Below are 18,871 nucleotides of genomic sequence, written 5' to 3'. Positions count from 1 at the left end.
TACTGGGGGACACTGCGAGGGCGTCTGGGGGCACTGGGAGAGGAATGGGATGTACTGGGGGACAGTGGGAGGGACTAGGAGGGGGTTGGGGGGCACTAGGATGGACTGGGATGAACTGGGATGGTGTCACCGAAAATCCGGGCATAAAACCTCGTCACAGCACTGTGGTGTTAACAGGCAGCATTCTTTATGGCAGCGCTGGATGCACGGGGGATAATTCCACCCAACGTGCACACCCCATGCCCCTTCCGTGCAGTTTATATAGATCAAAATATACATATTCATCTGATTACATAAGCCCTTCCTTTCACAGTCAAATCAGCCCATTTCCATAGACTCCTCCCAGCTCCGCTTGCGCAGTGCCTCCCAGTGGTGGTCCTCGGGGGTCGCAAGATGAAGGCTCCTCCTCTTCATCACAGTGTCCGCTGGTTGACCCCTGTTTCCGCGCAAGCTCAGCCCTCTCCTGGCTCTTGTCCCTGCAGCCAGGTCGTCTTGACCGGTTCTAGGCAACTCCTGGTTTTAATTAAAACTGATTTCTTTGGGGGGAGATGTGTGACTCTTTGCTTCAGTTCACTTACACAACAGAGAGACACCACAAATGCACCTGCAACCATTAGGTAACGCTATTTTTATTAAAAATCCCCCTCTACTATTATTGTTTAACATTAATGATTACCTAGGGACTAAACCCTCTGTTCCCAGCCCTAATGTCCAGGTGGGCAGGGCTGTACCAGGGACACAGCAGCATTGTTCATGTTTATGGTCAACGGATTCCATCATAGAATCACAGAATCACAGAACAGTAGGGGTTGGAAAGGATCTCTGTGAGTCACCCAGCCCAACCCCCTGCCGAAGCAGGGTCATCCAGAGCAGGCTGCACAGGAACTTGTCCAGGTGGGTCTTGAATATCTCCAGAGAAGGAGACTCCACAGCCTCCCTGGGCAGCCTGGGCCAGGGCTCCGTCACCCTCAGAGGGAAGAAGTTCTTCCTCGTGTTCAGCTGGAGCTTCCTCTGCTCCAGTTTTTGCCCGTTGCCCCTTGTCCTGTTGCTGGGCACCACTGGACAGAGTCTGGCCCCGTCCTCCTGACCCCCCCCCCCCCCCCCCCCGCAGATACTGATCGACATTTCTAAGGTCCCCTCTCAGCCTGCTCTTCTCCAGGCTGAACAAGCCCAGCTCCCTCAGCCTCTCCTCGTAGGAGAGATGCTCCGGTAGCTCCTCATCCTCGTAGCCCTCCACTGGACTCTCTTCAGTAGCTCCTCATCTTTCTTGAACTGGGGAGCCCAGCACTGGACCCAGTACTCCAGATGGGGCCTCACTAGGGCAGTGCAGAGGGGAAGGAGAACCTCCCTTCCAACCCAAACTCTAGGATTCTATGGGTAGTGGCATCCCCGGCTGGCCCGAGGGATTTCAGAAGACCTCTGGTTTGTGGTGGGGCAGTGCTAGTTTGCTCTCGCCCAAAGATGCTTCAGAAGCGTGTGCTCGCCAGGCATTTGGAATCAAAGGTTGGGGGTCCGTTAGGGAGAAGGCTGCAGGAAATGTTTGGAGTCAGTGCTAGCAGTTGGCAGCTCTTGGCAAGCATTGAGAAGGTCCTTTGGAAATGCACAATTAATTTCTTACATGGAGTTTCTTGCTTTGTGGGGCTGCTAGGAGGAAGCAGTAAAACTTTTTTTTTCCCATTCCCTTTCCTTTAGTTGCTGAGTAAGGAAGAAAAGATGGGATATGCAGAGAAGGCTCGTAAGTGGAATGAAAAGAAACGCTCGGAGAAGATGGTGCAAGAGGTAAATGCTGAGAAAGGAAGAGCTTCCAGAGTAGCTGAACCAGAGGCGGAGGGAGTGGTGTTGGGTTTGGTCAGCTGTGGTGCCATGGAGGAGGACCTGCTCTCCAGAGCCTCCAGCCTGTGGAGGTTACGGCTGCTGGGGCAGTCCGTACCGTGACGAAGGTTAAGCGGGAAATTGTTCTGGTTTCAATTAAAGGTGAAAATACTCTATCCTGTTTTAAACCAGCACAGCTTGTTCCTTTGGGCTCTTTTCCCAAGTAAAATGTCGTTCTCTGACAACTTAGTTTGATGTTTAACAACATTTTGCAGTGACTGGTTTTGCCATTTTTTTTTTCTTTGTCATCTTGTAAATTGGTGTGGCTTCTGGTGCTAGGTTCATGTTGCTCTTGCTTTGTGGGTATCCTTAATTTAGGTGGTTCTTGGCGGATGGCCTGAAGCCACATCTTAAAGGCAGCTGCTGGGGCATTGTTGAGCGGCTGTGTGGTGGAGCAGGTCAGTGAAATGTTGGAACCTGTGCACAGAAAGAAGAATTGTACCTTGCCGTTGTTTGTAGATTGGTTTGGTTATGGAGAGAATAGTAATGCTCTGGTGGAGGACAAAGTCCCTCAATGTAAAAGTAAGCAGTTAGGTGAAGCTGAATGTGGTTGTAGTCAAAAACAGTGCTAACGGGATCCCTTGTACTATTTAGTGTCTTGAAAAGGTGTGTGTCTCATGTGTCTGTCCCTCCCCCCCGCCTTTCTTTTGTCCCTTGTGTCTGTCTCCCTCTCCCAGCAGTTCCCTGAAGCATAGTTTGCTTCAGAGTTTGACTTGTGCGAGGTGTGGGAAAGCTTATTTTATTGCAGTCTTGGTTGGCAGCGTGAAAACTTGTGTGTCACAGCAGAGAGCCTGGTCGAGCGAATGGATAATACCACATTTATTTCTTCATCCCGTATGACTAGATACTGAGTATGAACTATGAATTAGTGGTGAGGACTATGAAACACTTCCAGAGGGAATGCCAGGATGATCATAGTGTGGAGTAACTGGTAAAGCTGGAGCAGTTAATTTGGTCAGTCCAGACTAGTAGGGAGATATTAGGCAATGTTTTCTGATTTTGGGGGCTTGCTTATATGGAAAAGAGCTGTTTCAAATCTGATCATCATTGTGTTATGTAGCAGGCTAGGGGTATGTAATCAGTGGAGCTCCGTTTTCACGTGTAATGGAGAGCTGCCTGAAATGACAACAAAGTCAGAAGCAGAGGCTTGTGTATTTCCTTCCAGGAGTGGTGGCATTTTAGAAAGCTGTAATCAGGGAAAGCAATAATTGCTTTAGCAAAATAAAGATCATCATCCTTCTTGGCTGTCAGTGGAAATAGGGAAGTGTGTATGTGTGAGGTTATGTGTGATCTCCATTGATTAATCACACAGACAACCACGCTGACTTTGTGTAGTGAAAGGTCTTGGTCATCTTTTGGAGGTGACTGAAGCTTAGGTGAATGGGACCGATTCCTCGGTTTATTTGCAGTAGTTGAAACTGATAATCCACAAACTTTGGCTAAGATGGTCATCTGGAATGAGTGCACCTAGATGTGGGTGTTATTCCCAGTTTGGGTCCTGAATGATTGAGTTCTGTAAGCCTGCCGGGTTTCTCTTCCTGTCCTCTGAAAAGCTTCCTGCTCCTGTGTGAATTTGCAGCGCTGAATGGACGCCGGTGCCTTTCTTACTTGCTCTGTGCCAGAGCAGCCTGATGGCTTCCCTGAGGCTTTGTCAGCTTTTCATCACTTTCCTTCCTAGTCCAAGGCAACTAACGCATGTGCCACACTTTTCCATAAAGTTTATGGACAAAAATTGGAAATTCCAATTGGAAAAGTTCCCGAAAACAATTTTTTTTTTGAATTGCATGTTGTGATTTTTAGCTGTAGCTCTTTGTAGTTGCAGTGAGTTGAGCAGGGTGCTAAGATACCCAGCTCTGTTTTTGTTAGAAGAGAAATCCTGCCTTTCGGGTCTGCAAGTCCATGGGCACGTGTATAGAAACTGCAGCCTTGTTGCGCCTGACCGTCACTGTTAGTGGCCATCCTGTGTTCCTCTGAGAGGAGGAGGTGAAGGACTTTGTTGGGGGTTAGTAGACTGTTTTGACTTTTTTTTTTAACTTTCTCTTCTCTTCTATTCCAGACGTCTAATGTGGCTCATCCGGTTCCTGCTTGTCTGACCACCAAGATGCCCGATGTCACTTCTCTTCCAAAGGCCTCTGCTGTGTCCTGGGAGAACGATCAGGGTAGGGTAATCTTACAGCAGTTGATCCTGGTAGACAGAAGCTTGCCCTTTGCAGATATTCTCAAGGGTACCTGTACAAAGGCTGCTTCCATTTTGCTAATGGCCGTCTGTGTCAGCTGTTTCTTTGTGTTAAACCAAGGGTCTGCTGCTGGGAAAAGGTCTTCTGTAGGACAGCGGGAAGGCAGTGCAGATGTGTGTTGTGCTGCCATGCCGCCTTCCCTACCCCCCCTCCCCCAAAATCCTTGTCCTCTGTTCTTTAGCTGGAGGGAATGTAGCCACTAATGGTTTCTTTACAATTATTTCAAGGCTTTGAAGAAAAAGGAAAGTGTTGAACTCCTACGATTTGTGGTTTACAAGGTCGAACCCAAGTTCAGCATAAAATAATGCTTGTACTAATGTGAAAGGGTGAAGAGTTGTTAGATATCAAAGTTCAAAAATTTTGTATGGTAGAGGTGTTAAAGCAAACAGTGACCTGGCCTCCTTGGGAGAATAAAAGAGGGGATATGTGCTTTGTCAGTGCTTTTGTCACATCCTGGCTTGCTTCCTTGGTGAAAACTCTTGGCAAAACGAAACCTGTTTTATCGGTGCCCCCTTCTTCAAATGGATGTTTTGATTGGAATGGAGTAGTGAACACATCTGTAATCATTTCCCCATGAATATGACGTTATTCTGAAAAATGAGAAGTGGCAGTGCTGACAAGAGAAGTCACGCAGCCGGTTGATGTGAGCTGCATCTGCTGTGTGGCTAAGTTTCAGCTGAAGCCTTTTGCATCACAGGTCTCCTGAAGTCTTTTCCTGTTGCCATGGTCATGGAGGGGCAGGAAAGAGCAGCTCCATAAAAAGCGTGATACATCTTAGTGTCCTCCCTGGCAGAGGTTGTGCTCCTCTGTCACCGTGATGCAAATTTGATGGGGTTGGTGGTGGTGGCTTGAGCTGGCACAGTTTGTCTTTAAACTGAAGGAGGGGGTAATGATGAGGGATAACTGAGACGCATTTGATGCTGCTGCTCCTTTCTGTCTCGGTCCAAGTGCTGCACGGTTCCCTGTAGCTGTATCCATTTTTTTGGTAAGGAAAGCGGGTCAGAGGTGTCTTTCCTGACTCCGCAGCTTGTAGAGGTTGATAGCCAATGTGAGAGAGCACCAGCATTCAAGCTTCGGACAAGTGGTGTTAAATGCCTTAAAATGTGGCCTAGAACAGTATTTGTCTGCAAAAGCAGTTCTACAGCTCCGTTGTTTAGGAGAACAAGTAGGATTTTTTTGATGAGGGGCGTAACCTAAGGGTAAAGATGAAATAGGTACCTAAAGCTCCAGTGAGAACGTTATGTGACATTCATGAAGAGAAGGATTAAGGTGTACTCTGAAACATTTTTCGTCGTTGGGTACTTTTTAAATTAGTAAATGGTAAATTTATTTTTTCACATTTGCTTTGGGTGTGCTTGCCGACTTCTTTGGGAGCTCATAGAGCAGTGGAGAAGCAATCCTTTTAACGAGCAGACTTGTTGCCTCCTCTTGCTGCAGAAGATTATTTCGCTGCTGTAACTTGTGTAAGTCACTGAATTGAGCTGGTGAGACTGCTTTGCTGCCTCAGACTGATGTTTTTTCTAACCTTTTTTTCCTAGAGGGTGAAGAGACCTATCATAAAAAGGAATAGTAGGTCCTGTTGTTGATTCCAGGCCTCTTAACATTTGTGTGGGTTTGGGGGTTGATTTATTTTTTTCTTCCCTCTTTTGGCCCTGATCTCTACACACAGTAGCAGCTATGGGAGATGTACCGGGATCACTAATGTGCCTGACTCTTGCAGAAGTGTTAACTCCCTGGTCATCTGTGATACAGAGAAAGAGCTGTGTTTTACTTGGTCATTACCCTACGTCACTCATATGATAAAGCGCGCTGAAGCTTACACTGGATGAGATGAGGCCAGGATGGCTTGAGGTAACCTCTGTTGGCTCTTCTGAAAATGTGTGTGGGTTTTGTTTCCTTTCAGCCGTGGTTTCAGACATCTTCTACTTCCTGGACATTTACAGCCATGGCAAGCTGCCATCCAGCTGTGAACAGCGCTTCCTTCCTTGTGAGATCGGGTGTGTGAAGTACTCCCTAAAGGACGGCGTAATAGCCGATTTGCATCATTTCATCGATGCAGGTGAGTTCCAAGCAAGGGAGAGGAGAAGTAGTTCATCCTGCTTTGGGGTGAGAGGGAGGCGTTCTGCTGTCACTTACTGCTGCCCGGATGAGATGAAGATAGGTTTATTTCTTTGACTGTAAGTGGTTGGCCTTCTTCAAATATTGGAGCAGTGCTGGTTGTTTCTGGAGAGACGGACTGAAGCGTGGGAACTGCATGACGCTTGAAAGAGGGTAGAACAACTGCAGAAGGACCTTCAGATGTTTGTGCTTTGTAGTTCATGCCAATGAATGTTTGTCTTGGTTGGACCTAAACACACACACACACACGCACACACAGACACACACACGCTGTATCATAGACTTTTTGTTTTTTAAAATGCGTATAACTGAAAAGAACTTTTTCGAAAATAGTTGTGGCAGTTGTACTTGCCCCAGTGGAAGATGAAGCTGTTCCTTTCTGTACGTGAGACTGGTGCATGGCTGAGAGTTAAGGATCTGTCATTGTGGATGGTGGGTAACGATTGTTCTTTTTCTCCCGTCTCCCCTGCTCTTCTGCAGAAGCACCACCACTTGGTTTTCGGTACCGCTGCCAGACTGCTAGTGAGTATCAGTGGAGAAGAGGAGGGGTGTGCAGAGGTGTGTGGTTTTAGACTCAGCTTATCTGATTTGTGTCAGAACGTTTTGGAAGTCTGCAGTTTCTGCTTCTGGGAACTGGTGGAGTTTTGAAGAAAAAGGAGTGACAGAGCAGCTTGGTGCAGTCGCCTTTTGCATGTTTCTTGTACCCACAAATGGCAGAGCACTTGACCCAAAGTGGTTTTGTCAGTGGGAGAATTATTTGTGTTCCATCTTCCTATTTTAATTCCATAATAACTGCAGTAGGTTTTTCTTAAATGGGACAACTTTGTTTGGCTTTAAATGCTTTCAAGCCCACCTGAGCCGAGTGTCGTTCCCTTGATAGTCCTGGAGTGTATCTTCAGCATGAACTGCTAACTCATGATAGGGTAGCTCAAAGATACTAGTTTGTGTTTCAAAGTTGTGCTTGGCAGCTTCACATCTGTCACCAAAGTTAAAGTATTTCTGCTGTTGTTGTGCCTGGCTTGGCCTGCCGTGCTCCCTTTGTGACGCTTGAGTAGTGTTTGTAGATTCCAGTTGGTTTCTGTTAGGACACTTCCTCCCCTGGTGTACAGAGGGAACAAACTTGGCAAATGTTTCCTAGGTCAAATACTCAGATAATTGCCTTTTAAAAGTGGTGTGTGTGTGCTCGCAGCCCAGCCCTGCCAGTCTGCTGCTGGCAAAAGCAGGGTTTTGATGGCTTAAGCACAGACACAGTGCCTGTAGAGAAGAAGAGGGGGGTGTGTGTGTATGTATATGGATATAAAAAGATAGAAAGGAGGGGGGAACTGTATCATTTAAGGAAACAGGACTTGTTATAACTTGGTGTTTTGGTTTTTTTCTGACACCCCCCCATTAGGTGATGCCACTCATAAGATCCCTCTGTCTGGATTTGGTCTTTCCCGTACTTCTTACGCCGTTGTCTTGCGGGAGCTTCTGGAGTTTGTCCAGCCAGCCAGGGGTGTTTCGCCTCACATCTACTGCAGGGTATGGTCCAGGTCAAAGTAAGATGCTCTCAATCAAAACCTTTCGTTTCACTTCTGTTGGATGCCAAAGGAGATGCTTCACTCTCAAACCTAATTGGTGTGCAAAGGAGTGGGCAAAGGCGCTGTTTGCTAAGGTATCCCAGTTCCGTGCAGGAAGAAATGGCCCCTAGAAGCTGGCCTTTTATAAAGCAGAGACCTCATTTTCTGCCACCTTAGTTTCAGCCTGCGCTTCTGGCTGTAGTCTGCTGGTGAACATTTCACTTGGTCTCTGACTTTGTTTTAACTTAGGTTCAGAGCTTTGAAGATTGACTGAAATTGATTGTGCTGAACAATAGTTGCACAGTTCTGCTTTTCTAAGGGATGTTTTTCTGGCACTTTCCCCGTGAGAACACTGTACATCTTAATTTGTGCTCAAGTTTCATTTGCCAATGAGCAAAACAAACTGCTGGGCTTCAGAGGCGTTTAAGCTTCGTGACAGCTATGTTAGGTTTTGATTCCATTGGAGCCTAATGTTAGTTCTTCAAAAGGCAGGGAGGGTGAAAATGTTGGTCTCCATCCATCAATATAGGGCTCTGAAGAAATACAGGTGAAAGCGATCCAGAGCTCAATGGAGATGCCAGTAGCATGGGTTAGCCTTTAAAGTGCCCCCAAACACGAGTCCAGTATTTCGCCTGGAGTTTGGTTGGAGAGGCTCCGTGGCATTTGGTTCCTCTTCAAGATAATTGTCAGGAAGAGCGTCCATTGAATCCCACAAACGTTGGCCTTTGTTTTGGAGGTGACTTTTTGAGTCAGAAGTCTTGCAGATGTCAGAGTTATATACTGTACTTCTTCAAAGTGACTGAAATTTTCTTTCCTCTAGTCTGGTGACAGATTCCGGATTAAGTGGTGTCTCAATCGAATGGCTAGCGTAACAGGTGAGAAAAGGATCATTTTTGGCCTTTTCTTTTTTCCCCGAGACAGGGGTTGTGTAGTCATGGCTGTATTTGTCTGAAAAGCTTTGGGTCTGAAAGGTTTCCTAAAAGCTGGTCCTGATAGCTAGAACTACTTTGCATGCTTCTCCCTCTTGTTTTGCTCCCCATCGGTGAGAGCAAAAGAGCGTGATCAGACAGAGAAGGACTGGTTGAGGGTGTGAAGGTTGGGGGCAGCCTTGGCTGCCGTGGTCATGAGGTGGTGTGAGTTCAGGATCGTGCGTGGAAGGAGCAGGGCAGTAGGTAGGATCACAGCCTTGGACTTGAGGAGAGCTGACTTTGGCCTGTTGAAGGACCTTGGAGGAAACACCTGGGTTAGGGCTGTGGAAGGCAGGGGGAGGTCCGAGAGAGCTGGTCGCTATTGAAGCATCACTTGCTCCCTGCTCAAGATGGGTGCATCCCCATAGGTAAGAAATGAAGCAAAGGAGGCAGGAGACGTGCGTGGATGAGCAAGGAGCTTCTAGCAAAATTTGGATGGAAAAGAAATGTCTATGGAATGTGGAAGGAGGGAGAGAGCACTTGGGAGGAATAGAGGAAGGTTGTCAGAGCTTGCAGGGGGGCGCGAAGGGGGGCTGAGGCCCATCTGGAATGCCATCTGGCAAGGGATGTCAAAGACAAGAAGAAGGGCTTCTTCGAGTACATCAGTAGCGCAAACAGATGACTAGGGACAACGTGGGCCTGCTGCTGTATGAGGTGGGTGCCCTGGTGACGGAGGGCATGGAGAAGGCAGAGTTACTGCATGCCTTCTTTGCTTCAGTCTTTACTGCTAAGGCTGGCCCTTAGGAATCCCAGGCCCTGGAGGTAAGACAGAAGGCCTGGAGAAAGGCAGAGCTTGCCTGTGTCGAGGAGGATTGGGTTAGAGATGGTTGAAGCAAACTGGACAGCCACAAATCCATGAGCCCCGATGGAATGCACCCACGAGTGCTGAGGGAGCTGGTGGATGTCATTGCTGAGCCCCTCTCCATGGTCTTTGAAAGGTCCTGGAGGACAGGAGAGGTGCCCGAGGACTGGAGGAAGGCCAGTGTCACTCCAGTCTTCCAAAAGGGCGAGAAGGAGGGCCCGGGGAACTACAGGCCAGTCAGTCTGGCCTCCATCCCTGGAAGGGTGATGGAGCAGCTCATTCTGGCTGTCATCATCAAGCAAGTGGAGGAAAAGAAGGTTATCAGGAGTAGTCAGCATGGATTGACCAAGGGGAAATCATGCTTGAGCAAGATCATAGCTTTCTATGGTGGCATGGTTGGCTGGGTAGATGAGGAGAGAGCTGTGGTGCTGCCTAGGTCGACTTCAGCAAGGCTTTGGACACTGTCTCCCATCACATCCTCGTAGGGAAGCTCAGGAAGGGTGGGCTGGAGGAGCAGACAGAGAGGTGGATTGAGAACTGGCTGAATGGCAGAGCTCAGAGGGTGACATCAGCGGCGCTGAGTCTGGTTGGAGGCCGGTAACCAGTGGTGTTCCCCAGGGGTCAGTACTTGGCCCAGTCTTACTCAAGTTCTTTAAAGGACTGAAATGGTGGGAGTATGGGACCTGCTTTGCTAGGAAGCCAGGTTTTCTTGAAACCGCTGTTGGAAGAACTTGGGAAGGTTTACAAGAGCGTTGACGCTCCGGTGCGAGGCTGGGCAGTGAACAGGGAGTGAGTGAGAACTGAGCTCAGCAGAATAGTCACTGACTTGTTCTCCTGACGTGGATTTTCTCTGAGCTCTAGGCACTGAGAGCCATCTGGAGCTTCTTGCTGCAGAAGACCTGGTAATAGAACTCTGCCGGAAGAAATACCAGAAGGAGCCATCCAGGAGTTGGGTGTGTGGAGAACTGGATGTCTTCCATTGGGATTTCTCCTCTAATACGAGGTATGTTGGGTTCTTCTTTGTGGAAATCTGTATTAATCTGATGTTCTTGGTGCTTTACATACAGCTTGTATGCTGCTAGCTAGAATGTTCTGCAAGCCTTGTGATAAGAAATGCTTCTGGTCACATCATGAGCACAGCTGGAAATGAAAAATACTTCCCCAAAAGAAGTATACAGACACTCAGCTTTTTAATGCTGAGGCCCGATTTAAAGGGTGGGGTGAAAAATTGGAAAACAATACATTGTGGTATTTAACTGGAAATCCTAGAAGTCGGAAGATTCAGACGGAAAGGTCGCATCTTGAATGCTTGTTCCTGCTCCCTGTGAGCAGAGCAACTGTTCATGTCGATTAACGCTGTCGATGCTTCTGAAATGAGCCTGAACTCCATTCCATGTAGGTGCAAGTGGCATGAAGAGAACGAGATACTCTGCTGCGCTTTGGCGTCCTGTAAGAAAATCGCGTGAGTATTGCTAAGGAGTTCGCTGCCGCGTGCGGACTTTCTGTTGTGTTGCAGAGGCAGCGTTTCGGTGCTGGCTGCTCTGACGGCCTGCAGCGCTGTAGTTCTAGGCCTGGAGTTTCATTGATTCCCTCCGCCCCCAAGGTTTCGCTGTGTTTGTAGCTTGCATTGTTTGTATGGCGCAGCGGGATGCTCTCAGTCTCAGCACCTGGATGTAATGTCATTGCTGTGGTGGTAATGTCCATCAGTCTGTGGTGATCCTCTGGCTACCTCCACTTCCTAGTGGAGAGCTGAGAGAAGTGTTAATGACATTAACATTCTCTGGTTTTCTTCCGAGGTTTAGTGTACCTCTGTTTGGTGAGACATTTTTGGTATATTCTAGTATATCTCTGCTTTGGGAGCTTTTATACTGCGTTACGTGTAATGTAGATAGATAGGGTTCTGTGAGCTTTCTGGTGTGGGGAAAGGGAAAGGAAATGGCTGGGAAAGAAGGAAATGCCATTGAAGGTCTCAGTCAGTAGCAGTAGTGCTCTGAGAGAGATAATAACGAATAGTATTTCGTTCAAAAAACTCTTGTGATGCACTGCTATGCCTTGCAAAGAAAAGCGTTGCTTTTCCCACTTCTAAGCGGCTGCATTTGATTGTGTGGGGAAGCATTTTTTTAAATTTCAGGTGTTGTTGCAGAATAGGCTGGCGGTCTTGGAAGGGTGCAGGGGAACTGTGTAGCTGCTGCGACAAGGTCCTTCTGTCCTCGGTCATTTGCTCTGTGCGTCTCCGTCTGTGCTTGCTTCTGTTTGCCAGCTGAAGAGCTAAAACCGATGTGCCTCCGTACATGAGCATGACATCTTAGCCAACCTTTTCTCTTTGTTTTGGTCAAGTTACTGCATCAGTAAATATTTAGCCAGTGCATATGGAGTCTCGCTGACGGCAGCTCACCTACCTCTTGAAGACTCTGATCACGGTGAAAGCAGAAATAGCAGGATGGTGCTGCTGGATTGTGGACGTTTCCAGGTCAGATTCTTTCAACCGATCGCCTGTTTTCTTTCCAGTTAACTCAAACGTTCAGACTTGCCAGGTGCAGGTTAGCTGTTTTCTCTTTGGATGCTGTCTTTTGAGACATATATTGGGCAGACGGATGAAAGAAAAAAAAAATAAACCACTAGCTGGGTCATTTCTTGTGATTTTTGACCGTAATTCCTAGGTTTCCTGGATGGTGGTGTACACTGCCTTTTAGAAGATGCATACATTATTTTGAACGTCTGTTTCTTCCTACAGAAGATGAAGGCTGAGGGTTCGAGATGTGATGGACATTTCGCTTCTCCAGGTCGGGATCAAGAGTTCGTCCCTTCTGAGTGTGAGTTTGAAACTTTCACGTTTGTAAGGGGAAAGAGGTGTTGAAACTTCATCCAGCTGCTGCTTTTTCAGATTTCTGGGCTTAGATGTTGCCTGTCAGTGGCATAAAGCTTCAGCAGCTCTGCATGAGCTGTGCTTATTCCTGCAGGTGGATCTCACTGACTAGATGACGATGTAAGCATCAAGAGCTGCCCTTTTCTGACTGGACACAATCTTATGGTCAGAAAGGTCTCTCAGAATTGAGTTTTTCTCATAAATGTTGCTCTCTGATTTGATACCCCTTTATTTTTCTGCGACGTGAGGTCCATTCTCATATGCTTAGGTGCTTTGAGGCAGGGCCAGCTTTAAAATACTCTCCTTGCTCTGAAGTCATGGTATGTGTAGACTCAGCTGGTGCTTGTTGCTCGTATTCTGTGATAACTCAGTTTATAAAGGCTGCTCGTTGTCAGTCATCTTTCTGGAGATGGAAATTTTTTGGTAGAAGGCGCGTGAGCTCAGTTCATCTGGGCAGTTCACGGCTGATCTTCAGAGGAACGGAATCAAGTCTGCAAGACAAATCACTGTGAGAATTCTGAGCTTGCAGCTGCTTTTCTTGCATGTAAAATACATGTTGGATTAAATTCTGAAACTGTTCCCATTATAAATCGTGAGATCTTCTGGGCTGGGTGTTTATAGAGAACACAACCCCTGTCAGTGACTTTTTGTATTGGAGCTATTGAGTCGTTTCAGCTCCGCAACGTATGAAGAACAATTCCATTAGTTTATGTGAGCTTTAAAGGCTGATTTGATTGCAAACCGTATTGAATTTCACAGGCGATTCTCCAGGTGGTGTGAAGACTTCCCTTTGTGGAACAAGTGCCATGCGAGGAAGAGGAGTTCCCCGATGGCTGAACAGTGCAGCTGATCTACCCAAGTCTTTCAGTCATTGAAAATCTTTCATCTTCCATCCAGAACAGCACAGAGTTTACCTCTGCTTTTTGTGGTTTCCTGAGGATAACCAGCAGTTTCTCCCGGCTGCAGTTTTTCATGTTACGTGCAACCCTTCCCAGTTCCAGTTCTTGTTAGAATGATAAAACTATTGAGTGGCTTTAAAGAAGGTGAAAACCTTGTTTATTGAAAAAAAACTTGTTGAAACTCCAAATGAGGTTGTTCGGGGTGTTGTAGGAGGGGGGTGGTAGGGGGTTTGGGGGAACTGGGAATGGACTGGGAGGAAGTGGGAGGGGATTTGGGGGTACTGGGAGGGACTGGGGGGTTGTGGGAGGGGGTTTGGGGGTACTGGGAGGGACTGGGGGGTTGTGGGAGGGGGTTTGGGGGCACTGGGAGGGGACTGGGAGGGACTGGGGGGGTTGGGGGCACTGCGAGGTGACTGGGATGGGGATTGAGGGCACTGGGAGTGTCACCGAAAATCCGGGAATAAAACCTCGTCACAGCACTGTGGTGTTAACAGGCAGCATTCTTTATGGCAGCGCTGGATGCACGGGGGATAATTCCACCCAACGTGCACACCCCATACCTTTTCCAGGTAGTTTACACAGATCAAAAATATACGTATTCATTAGGTGACATAACTTATCCCTTTCATATTAAAATCAGTTCCAGGAAGTCATTTCCATAGACTCCTCCCAGCCGCGCTTGCGCAGTGCCTCCTAGTGGTGGTCGTCGGGTGTCCCAAGATGAAGGCTCCTCCTCTTCATCACAGTGTTCGCTGATTGACTTTTGTTTCTGCGCAAACTCAGCTCTCTCCTGGCTCCCATCCACACCGCGGGGTCGTCTTGACCGGTTCCAGGCGACTCCCAGCCCCTACCAAAAACTGACCCCTTTGGATGGAGATGCCAGACTCTCTGCTTCAGTTCATTCACACAGTGGACAGGTACCACAAATGCACCTGCAGCCATTAGGTAACGCTGTTTCTATTAAAAATCCCCCTCCCCACTATTGTTTAACACTAATGGTTACCTAGAGACGAGACCCTCTGTCCCCAGCCCTAATGTCCAGGTGGGCAGGGCTGTACCAGGGACAGAATAGCAGCGTTGTTCGTGCTTTATGGTCAGCTGATTCCATCACCCTGGTCACATTTCCCCCCTTTGGAAGTTTTGAAATAATCATCTTTTCCGTACTTTCATCTTAAATTAAATTATATTTTAGTTATACACTGGTCTAATACTTATTGCTGCAGCACAACGTATTTTCGGAGTGCTTCGAGGGTTCTTCCTAAAGAAATCAAATACATTTTTAAATGTTTCCCCTGCTATTTTCATATCGCCTGGGATTAAAGGAGTCTGATCAGGTCTGCCATACAAGATTTCGTACGGACTTACACCATCTTTAGATCTTGGTTGGATTCTGATTCTCAGGAGTGCTAATGGTAGGGCTTGTGGCCATTTTAAAGACACTTCTTGACAAATCTTACTTATTTGTCTTTTTAATGTTTGGTTCATTCTTTCAATTTTCCCACTTGATTGCGTCCTCCAGGGGGTATGTAATTCTCAGTTTATTCCTAAAACTTTACTTACTTGTTGAACTATTTCTGCTACAAAATGTGGTCCCCTATCAGAAGACATGCCGATTGGTACCCCAGACCTTGGTATTATTTCTTTGAGCAATATTTTAACCACGTCTCTTGCTTTGTTGGTGCGACAAGGAAAGGCTTCCGGCCATCCAGGAAATGTGTCAATTAATACTAATAAATATCTAAATCTATTTTGCCTAGGTAATTCAGAAAAATCAACCTGCCAATAGTCTCCTGGGGAGTTACCCTGCTTTGTAACTCCTAAGGGTGCCCTTTTCCCATTTAAGGGATTATTTTTGAGAGAAATTGGACACTTGGCCACTATTGATTTAATTACCCTTGTCATTCCTACACACACTGCAGATGATTTTAAACTCAAGATCATGACATCTACACCCCAATGTGTCTGCGCATGCTTTTCTTTCGCAAGTTCCACCATAACTTGTGGGGTTACTGTTACCTGCTTTTCTGGCCTTACCCACCACCCTTCTGCATTCTGTGATGCTTTCAATTGTTCCAATAAAACCAAAGCCATTCTATCACTCCCCCTCCTCAACTGGACAGGGGAGAGGAAATATGATGAAAAGTTCATGGGTCGAGATAAGGACAGAGAGGGATCACTCACCAACTACTGTTACAGGCAAAACAAACTGAACTTCAGAAGGAAAAAAAAGTTTTATTTATCACCAATCAAATCTGAGCAGGATAATGAGAAATAAAAGTAGATCTTGAAACACCTTCCCCCCACTCTTCCCTTCTTCCCGGGCTCAGCTTCACTCCTGATTTCTCTACCTCCTCCCCCCAAGCGGCGCAGGGGGAAGGGGAATGGGGGTTGTGGTCAGGTCATCACACTTGGTCTCTGCCACTGCTTCCTCCTCAGGGGGAGGATTCCTCACACTCTTCCCCTGCTCCAGCATGAGGTCCCTCTCACAGGAGACAGTTCTCCACAAGCTTCTCTAATGGGAGTCCTTCCCATGGGCTGCAGTTCTTCACAAACTGCCCCAGCGTGGGTCCCTTCCATAGGGTGCAGACCTTTGGGAACAGACTGCTCCAGTCTGGGTCCCCCATGGGGTCACAAGTCCTGCCAGCAAACCTGCTCCAGTCTGGGTTTCTCTCTCCACGGGTTTGCAGGTCCTGGCAGGAGCCTGCTCCAGCACGGGCTCCCCACGGGGTCGCAGCCTCCTTCAGGCATCCACCTGCTCCAGCATGGGGCCCCTTCTATGGGCTACAGGTGGATATCTGCTCCACTCTGGACCTCCATGGGCTGCAGGGGAACAGCCTGCCTCACCATGGTCTGCAGGGCCATGCAAATCAATAACACTTTGACATATGAAACCCAATATATTTAATTTCTTCCCTTGTGATTTTCTTGGTATCCAAACAGTTTGCGGGTGATACAGAGGCATCCTCGGAACCTCCGGTGAGATGGGGAATTGGTCAGAGCAGCTTTTAGGTCAGTCCATGAAAAGGCATCAAAGGCTGCAGTCAGTGGGAAGAATACAGTGCTGAGTGATGCGCATTGCGTGGTGAGGGAGAGCAAATGGATCCCCTTTTTCTCCTCCAAGCCTGGAGAAGGGCAGTTTTGAGGTGGGGCTGCCCTTGTCTGCAGAGGGACTGGGTGGGAAGAGCTGCCCGAGCGCAGCAGCCCTGCTCCTGCCCGGGTGTGTTCAGCACGGCCTGCTTCCAGCTCGCTGCCTCTCGACAGCAGAGTCGCCAGGGAAGTTCCACGAGCTCGTGACTTTGCAGGGTGTGATGGGACCTGAGAGGTGTTCACCAAGGTAAGAGACTTTCCTGCTGTACAGCCTGACCAAGAGCAGAGCTGGGGAAGGGAATTTCCCTGACAGGTCTGAATTCCCTGGTGTCGTGTAGAACCTGAGGAGCGTGTAGAAACGCCTGGTGCAACCCGGTGTTGGCCATGAATGGACAAGAGCATGAGCAAGTAGATATGGTGGAGAGCTGTGTTTGTTGTCCCTTTCTGCTTAGGCCACCCCTCTTCTCAGTAGCAAAGAGGTATCCAGAAAAGCAGTTTTGTTGGGAATACTGCTGAAGTTTTCGTCATTTGTTTCAGATGAATGAAGGTCACGATCGAGTGAGTAGTACCCCCGAGCTCTGCTGCCCATTTCAGGCCGTGTGGGATTTGATGACGCGCTGCAGAGGGTTCCCGTGACAAGTCAGCCGGTACGTAGGAAGCAGAGAAACCCCTGACGATGGCTGCTTCAGGCCAGTTGTCGTTTGTTTCTTGACTGGACCTGCTGAGGCTGCAGGAGCGCTGCATCCCGCGGGATGCTCACCGCTTTTGAGCGGCTGGTGATGCTGTGCTGGATGCAGCCCGGGTGCGGTTTGCCCTCTCTGCGGCCAGGGCACACTGCTGAGTGACGCTGAGCCTGGTGTCGCGCAGCAGCCCCAGATGCCTTTCTGCAGGGCTGCTCTCCAGCCACTCGTCTCCCAGTTCAGACTTGTGCCTGGCAGGGCTCCGTCCGAGGCGCAGAATGCGGCATTTGGAGTCGCTCAGCACCATCCCATTAATCCTAGCCCAGCGCTGCCATCTGCCTCGATCCCTCAGCAAGGCCTCTTGTCCCTCCAGAGAGTCTGGAGAAGAAAAGTTCCTGAAGATGAGTGCTTGGATAACGAGATATTTAACTGCTGTGACAGAGCTCTGGTGAAGTTCAGGCGGAGCCGGGTGCAGGGAAGGGAGTGAAATTTGTGCACTAAGGACAGGAGAGGAGGAGCGAGCCAGCGCGCCCCCTCCCCCCATCTCCCCGATGGCCGAGGGAGCTGAATTTGTTCCTCGGCCGCTCTGCCGCAGCAGCCGGAGGGGTTTGGCGTTTGGGTTGCGGTGTGTAGTTCCTAGCGGCTGCGGTTCTGGCTGACAGGAGCCACCCCGAAGCGTCTTTCACCCGGGGCTGTTTTCAGCGCGCTCTTTTGCGCTGAAAATGGCTTTAAAATTGCTTGAAATGGACGTGTGCGCGTGTGTGTGCGTGTGTGTCTGTCTGTGTCTGTCTGTGTCTGTGTGCATGTGTGTCTGTCTGTGTCTGTGTGTCTGTGTGTCTGTGTGTCTGTGTGTGTGTGTGACACCACCACCCGCCTGCCCCCCTCCCCCCCGCCACAAAAAACCCCAAACAATCAAACGCGCCCCCCCCCCCCCCCCCCCCCCCCCGGCAGTGCGGTTCGGCCCCGGCGTGCGTGTGCAGGACGAGTCGCCTTCCTTTGGGCGGAGCGGGTCCTGTGGCGCGGGCCTGCCCCGGGCACGGGTGGTGTAAACCTCGGCTGCGCGGGTCGCCTGCTTGCTCGGTGCTGGAATAAGAATTTCCGGTCAGACGGGTTGATGTCTGCGTGCGGGTGGGATTTTGTCTGGGAGATCACGGATGGCCTTCAGCTTTGAGGATCCGATTGAACTGGGAGTCTACATGAGAACTGGAAATACCTTTTTTTACTTCCCCCTTAGCCAGCTCCCAGGTTTTTAAGTGCATTGGCCTGCGCGCTCCCTGTGCCTCTCCCGTGTGCTCCTCGTCCCTCTCCTGCGCGCTCCTCGTGCCTCTCCCGTGCGCTCCTCGTCCCTCTCCTGTGCGCTCCTCGTGCCTCTCCCGTGTGCTCCTCGTCCCTCTCCCGTGCACTCCTCGTCCCTCTCCCGTGCGCTCCTCGTGCCTCTCCCGTGTGCTCCTCGTCCCTCTCCCGTGCGCTCCTCCTGCCTCTCCCGTGCGCTCCTCGTCCCTCTCCCGTGCGCTCCTCATGCCTCTCCCGTGCGCTCCTCCCGCCTCTCCCGTGCGCTCCTCGCGCCTCTCCCGTGCGCTCCTCGTGCCTCTCCCGTGCGCTCCTCTTGCCTCTCCCGTGCGCTCCTCCCGCCTCTCCCGTGCGCTCCTTGTGCCTCTCCTGCGCGCTCCTCGTGCCTCTCCCATGTGCTCCTCCTGCCTCTCCCGTGCGCTCCTCGTCCCTCTCCTGTGCACTCCTCGTCCCTCTCCCGTGCGCTCCTTGTCCCTCTCCTGTGCGTTCCTCA

At 49.2% G+C, this 18,871-nt stretch overlaps 1 protein-coding gene across 1 annotated transcript; it reads left to right on the top strand.

The window, feature by feature from the left end:
• The first annotated feature begins 393 nt into the window (after positions 1-393).
• Positions 394-13,297, top strand: LOC142365222 (protein maelstrom homolog). The gene is made up of 12 exons (XM_075445857.1): positions 394-486; positions 1,693-1,779; positions 3,929-4,031; positions 6,013-6,168; positions 6,708-6,749; positions 7,621-7,748; positions 8,607-8,661; positions 10,418-10,559; positions 10,956-11,018; positions 11,894-12,026; positions 12,291-12,369; positions 13,182-13,297. The coding sequence occupies exons 1-12, from the start codon at positions 394-396 to the stop codon at positions 13,295-13,297; spliced, it is 1,197 nt and encodes a 398-aa protein (XP_075301972.1).
• The last annotated feature ends 5,574 nt before the right edge of the window (positions 13,298-18,871 follow it).

Source organism: Opisthocomus hoazin, chromosome 33 (assembly GCF_030867145.1).
Source record: "Opisthocomus hoazin isolate bOpiHoa1 chromosome 33, bOpiHoa1.hap1, whole genome shotgun sequence".
In the NCBI taxonomy this organism is placed as follows: domain Eukaryota; kingdom Metazoa; phylum Chordata; class Aves; order Opisthocomiformes; family Opisthocomidae; genus Opisthocomus; species Opisthocomus hoazin.
Note: the sequence above shows the minus strand (reverse complement) of the source record. Positions and strands in the feature narration are given on the sequence as shown.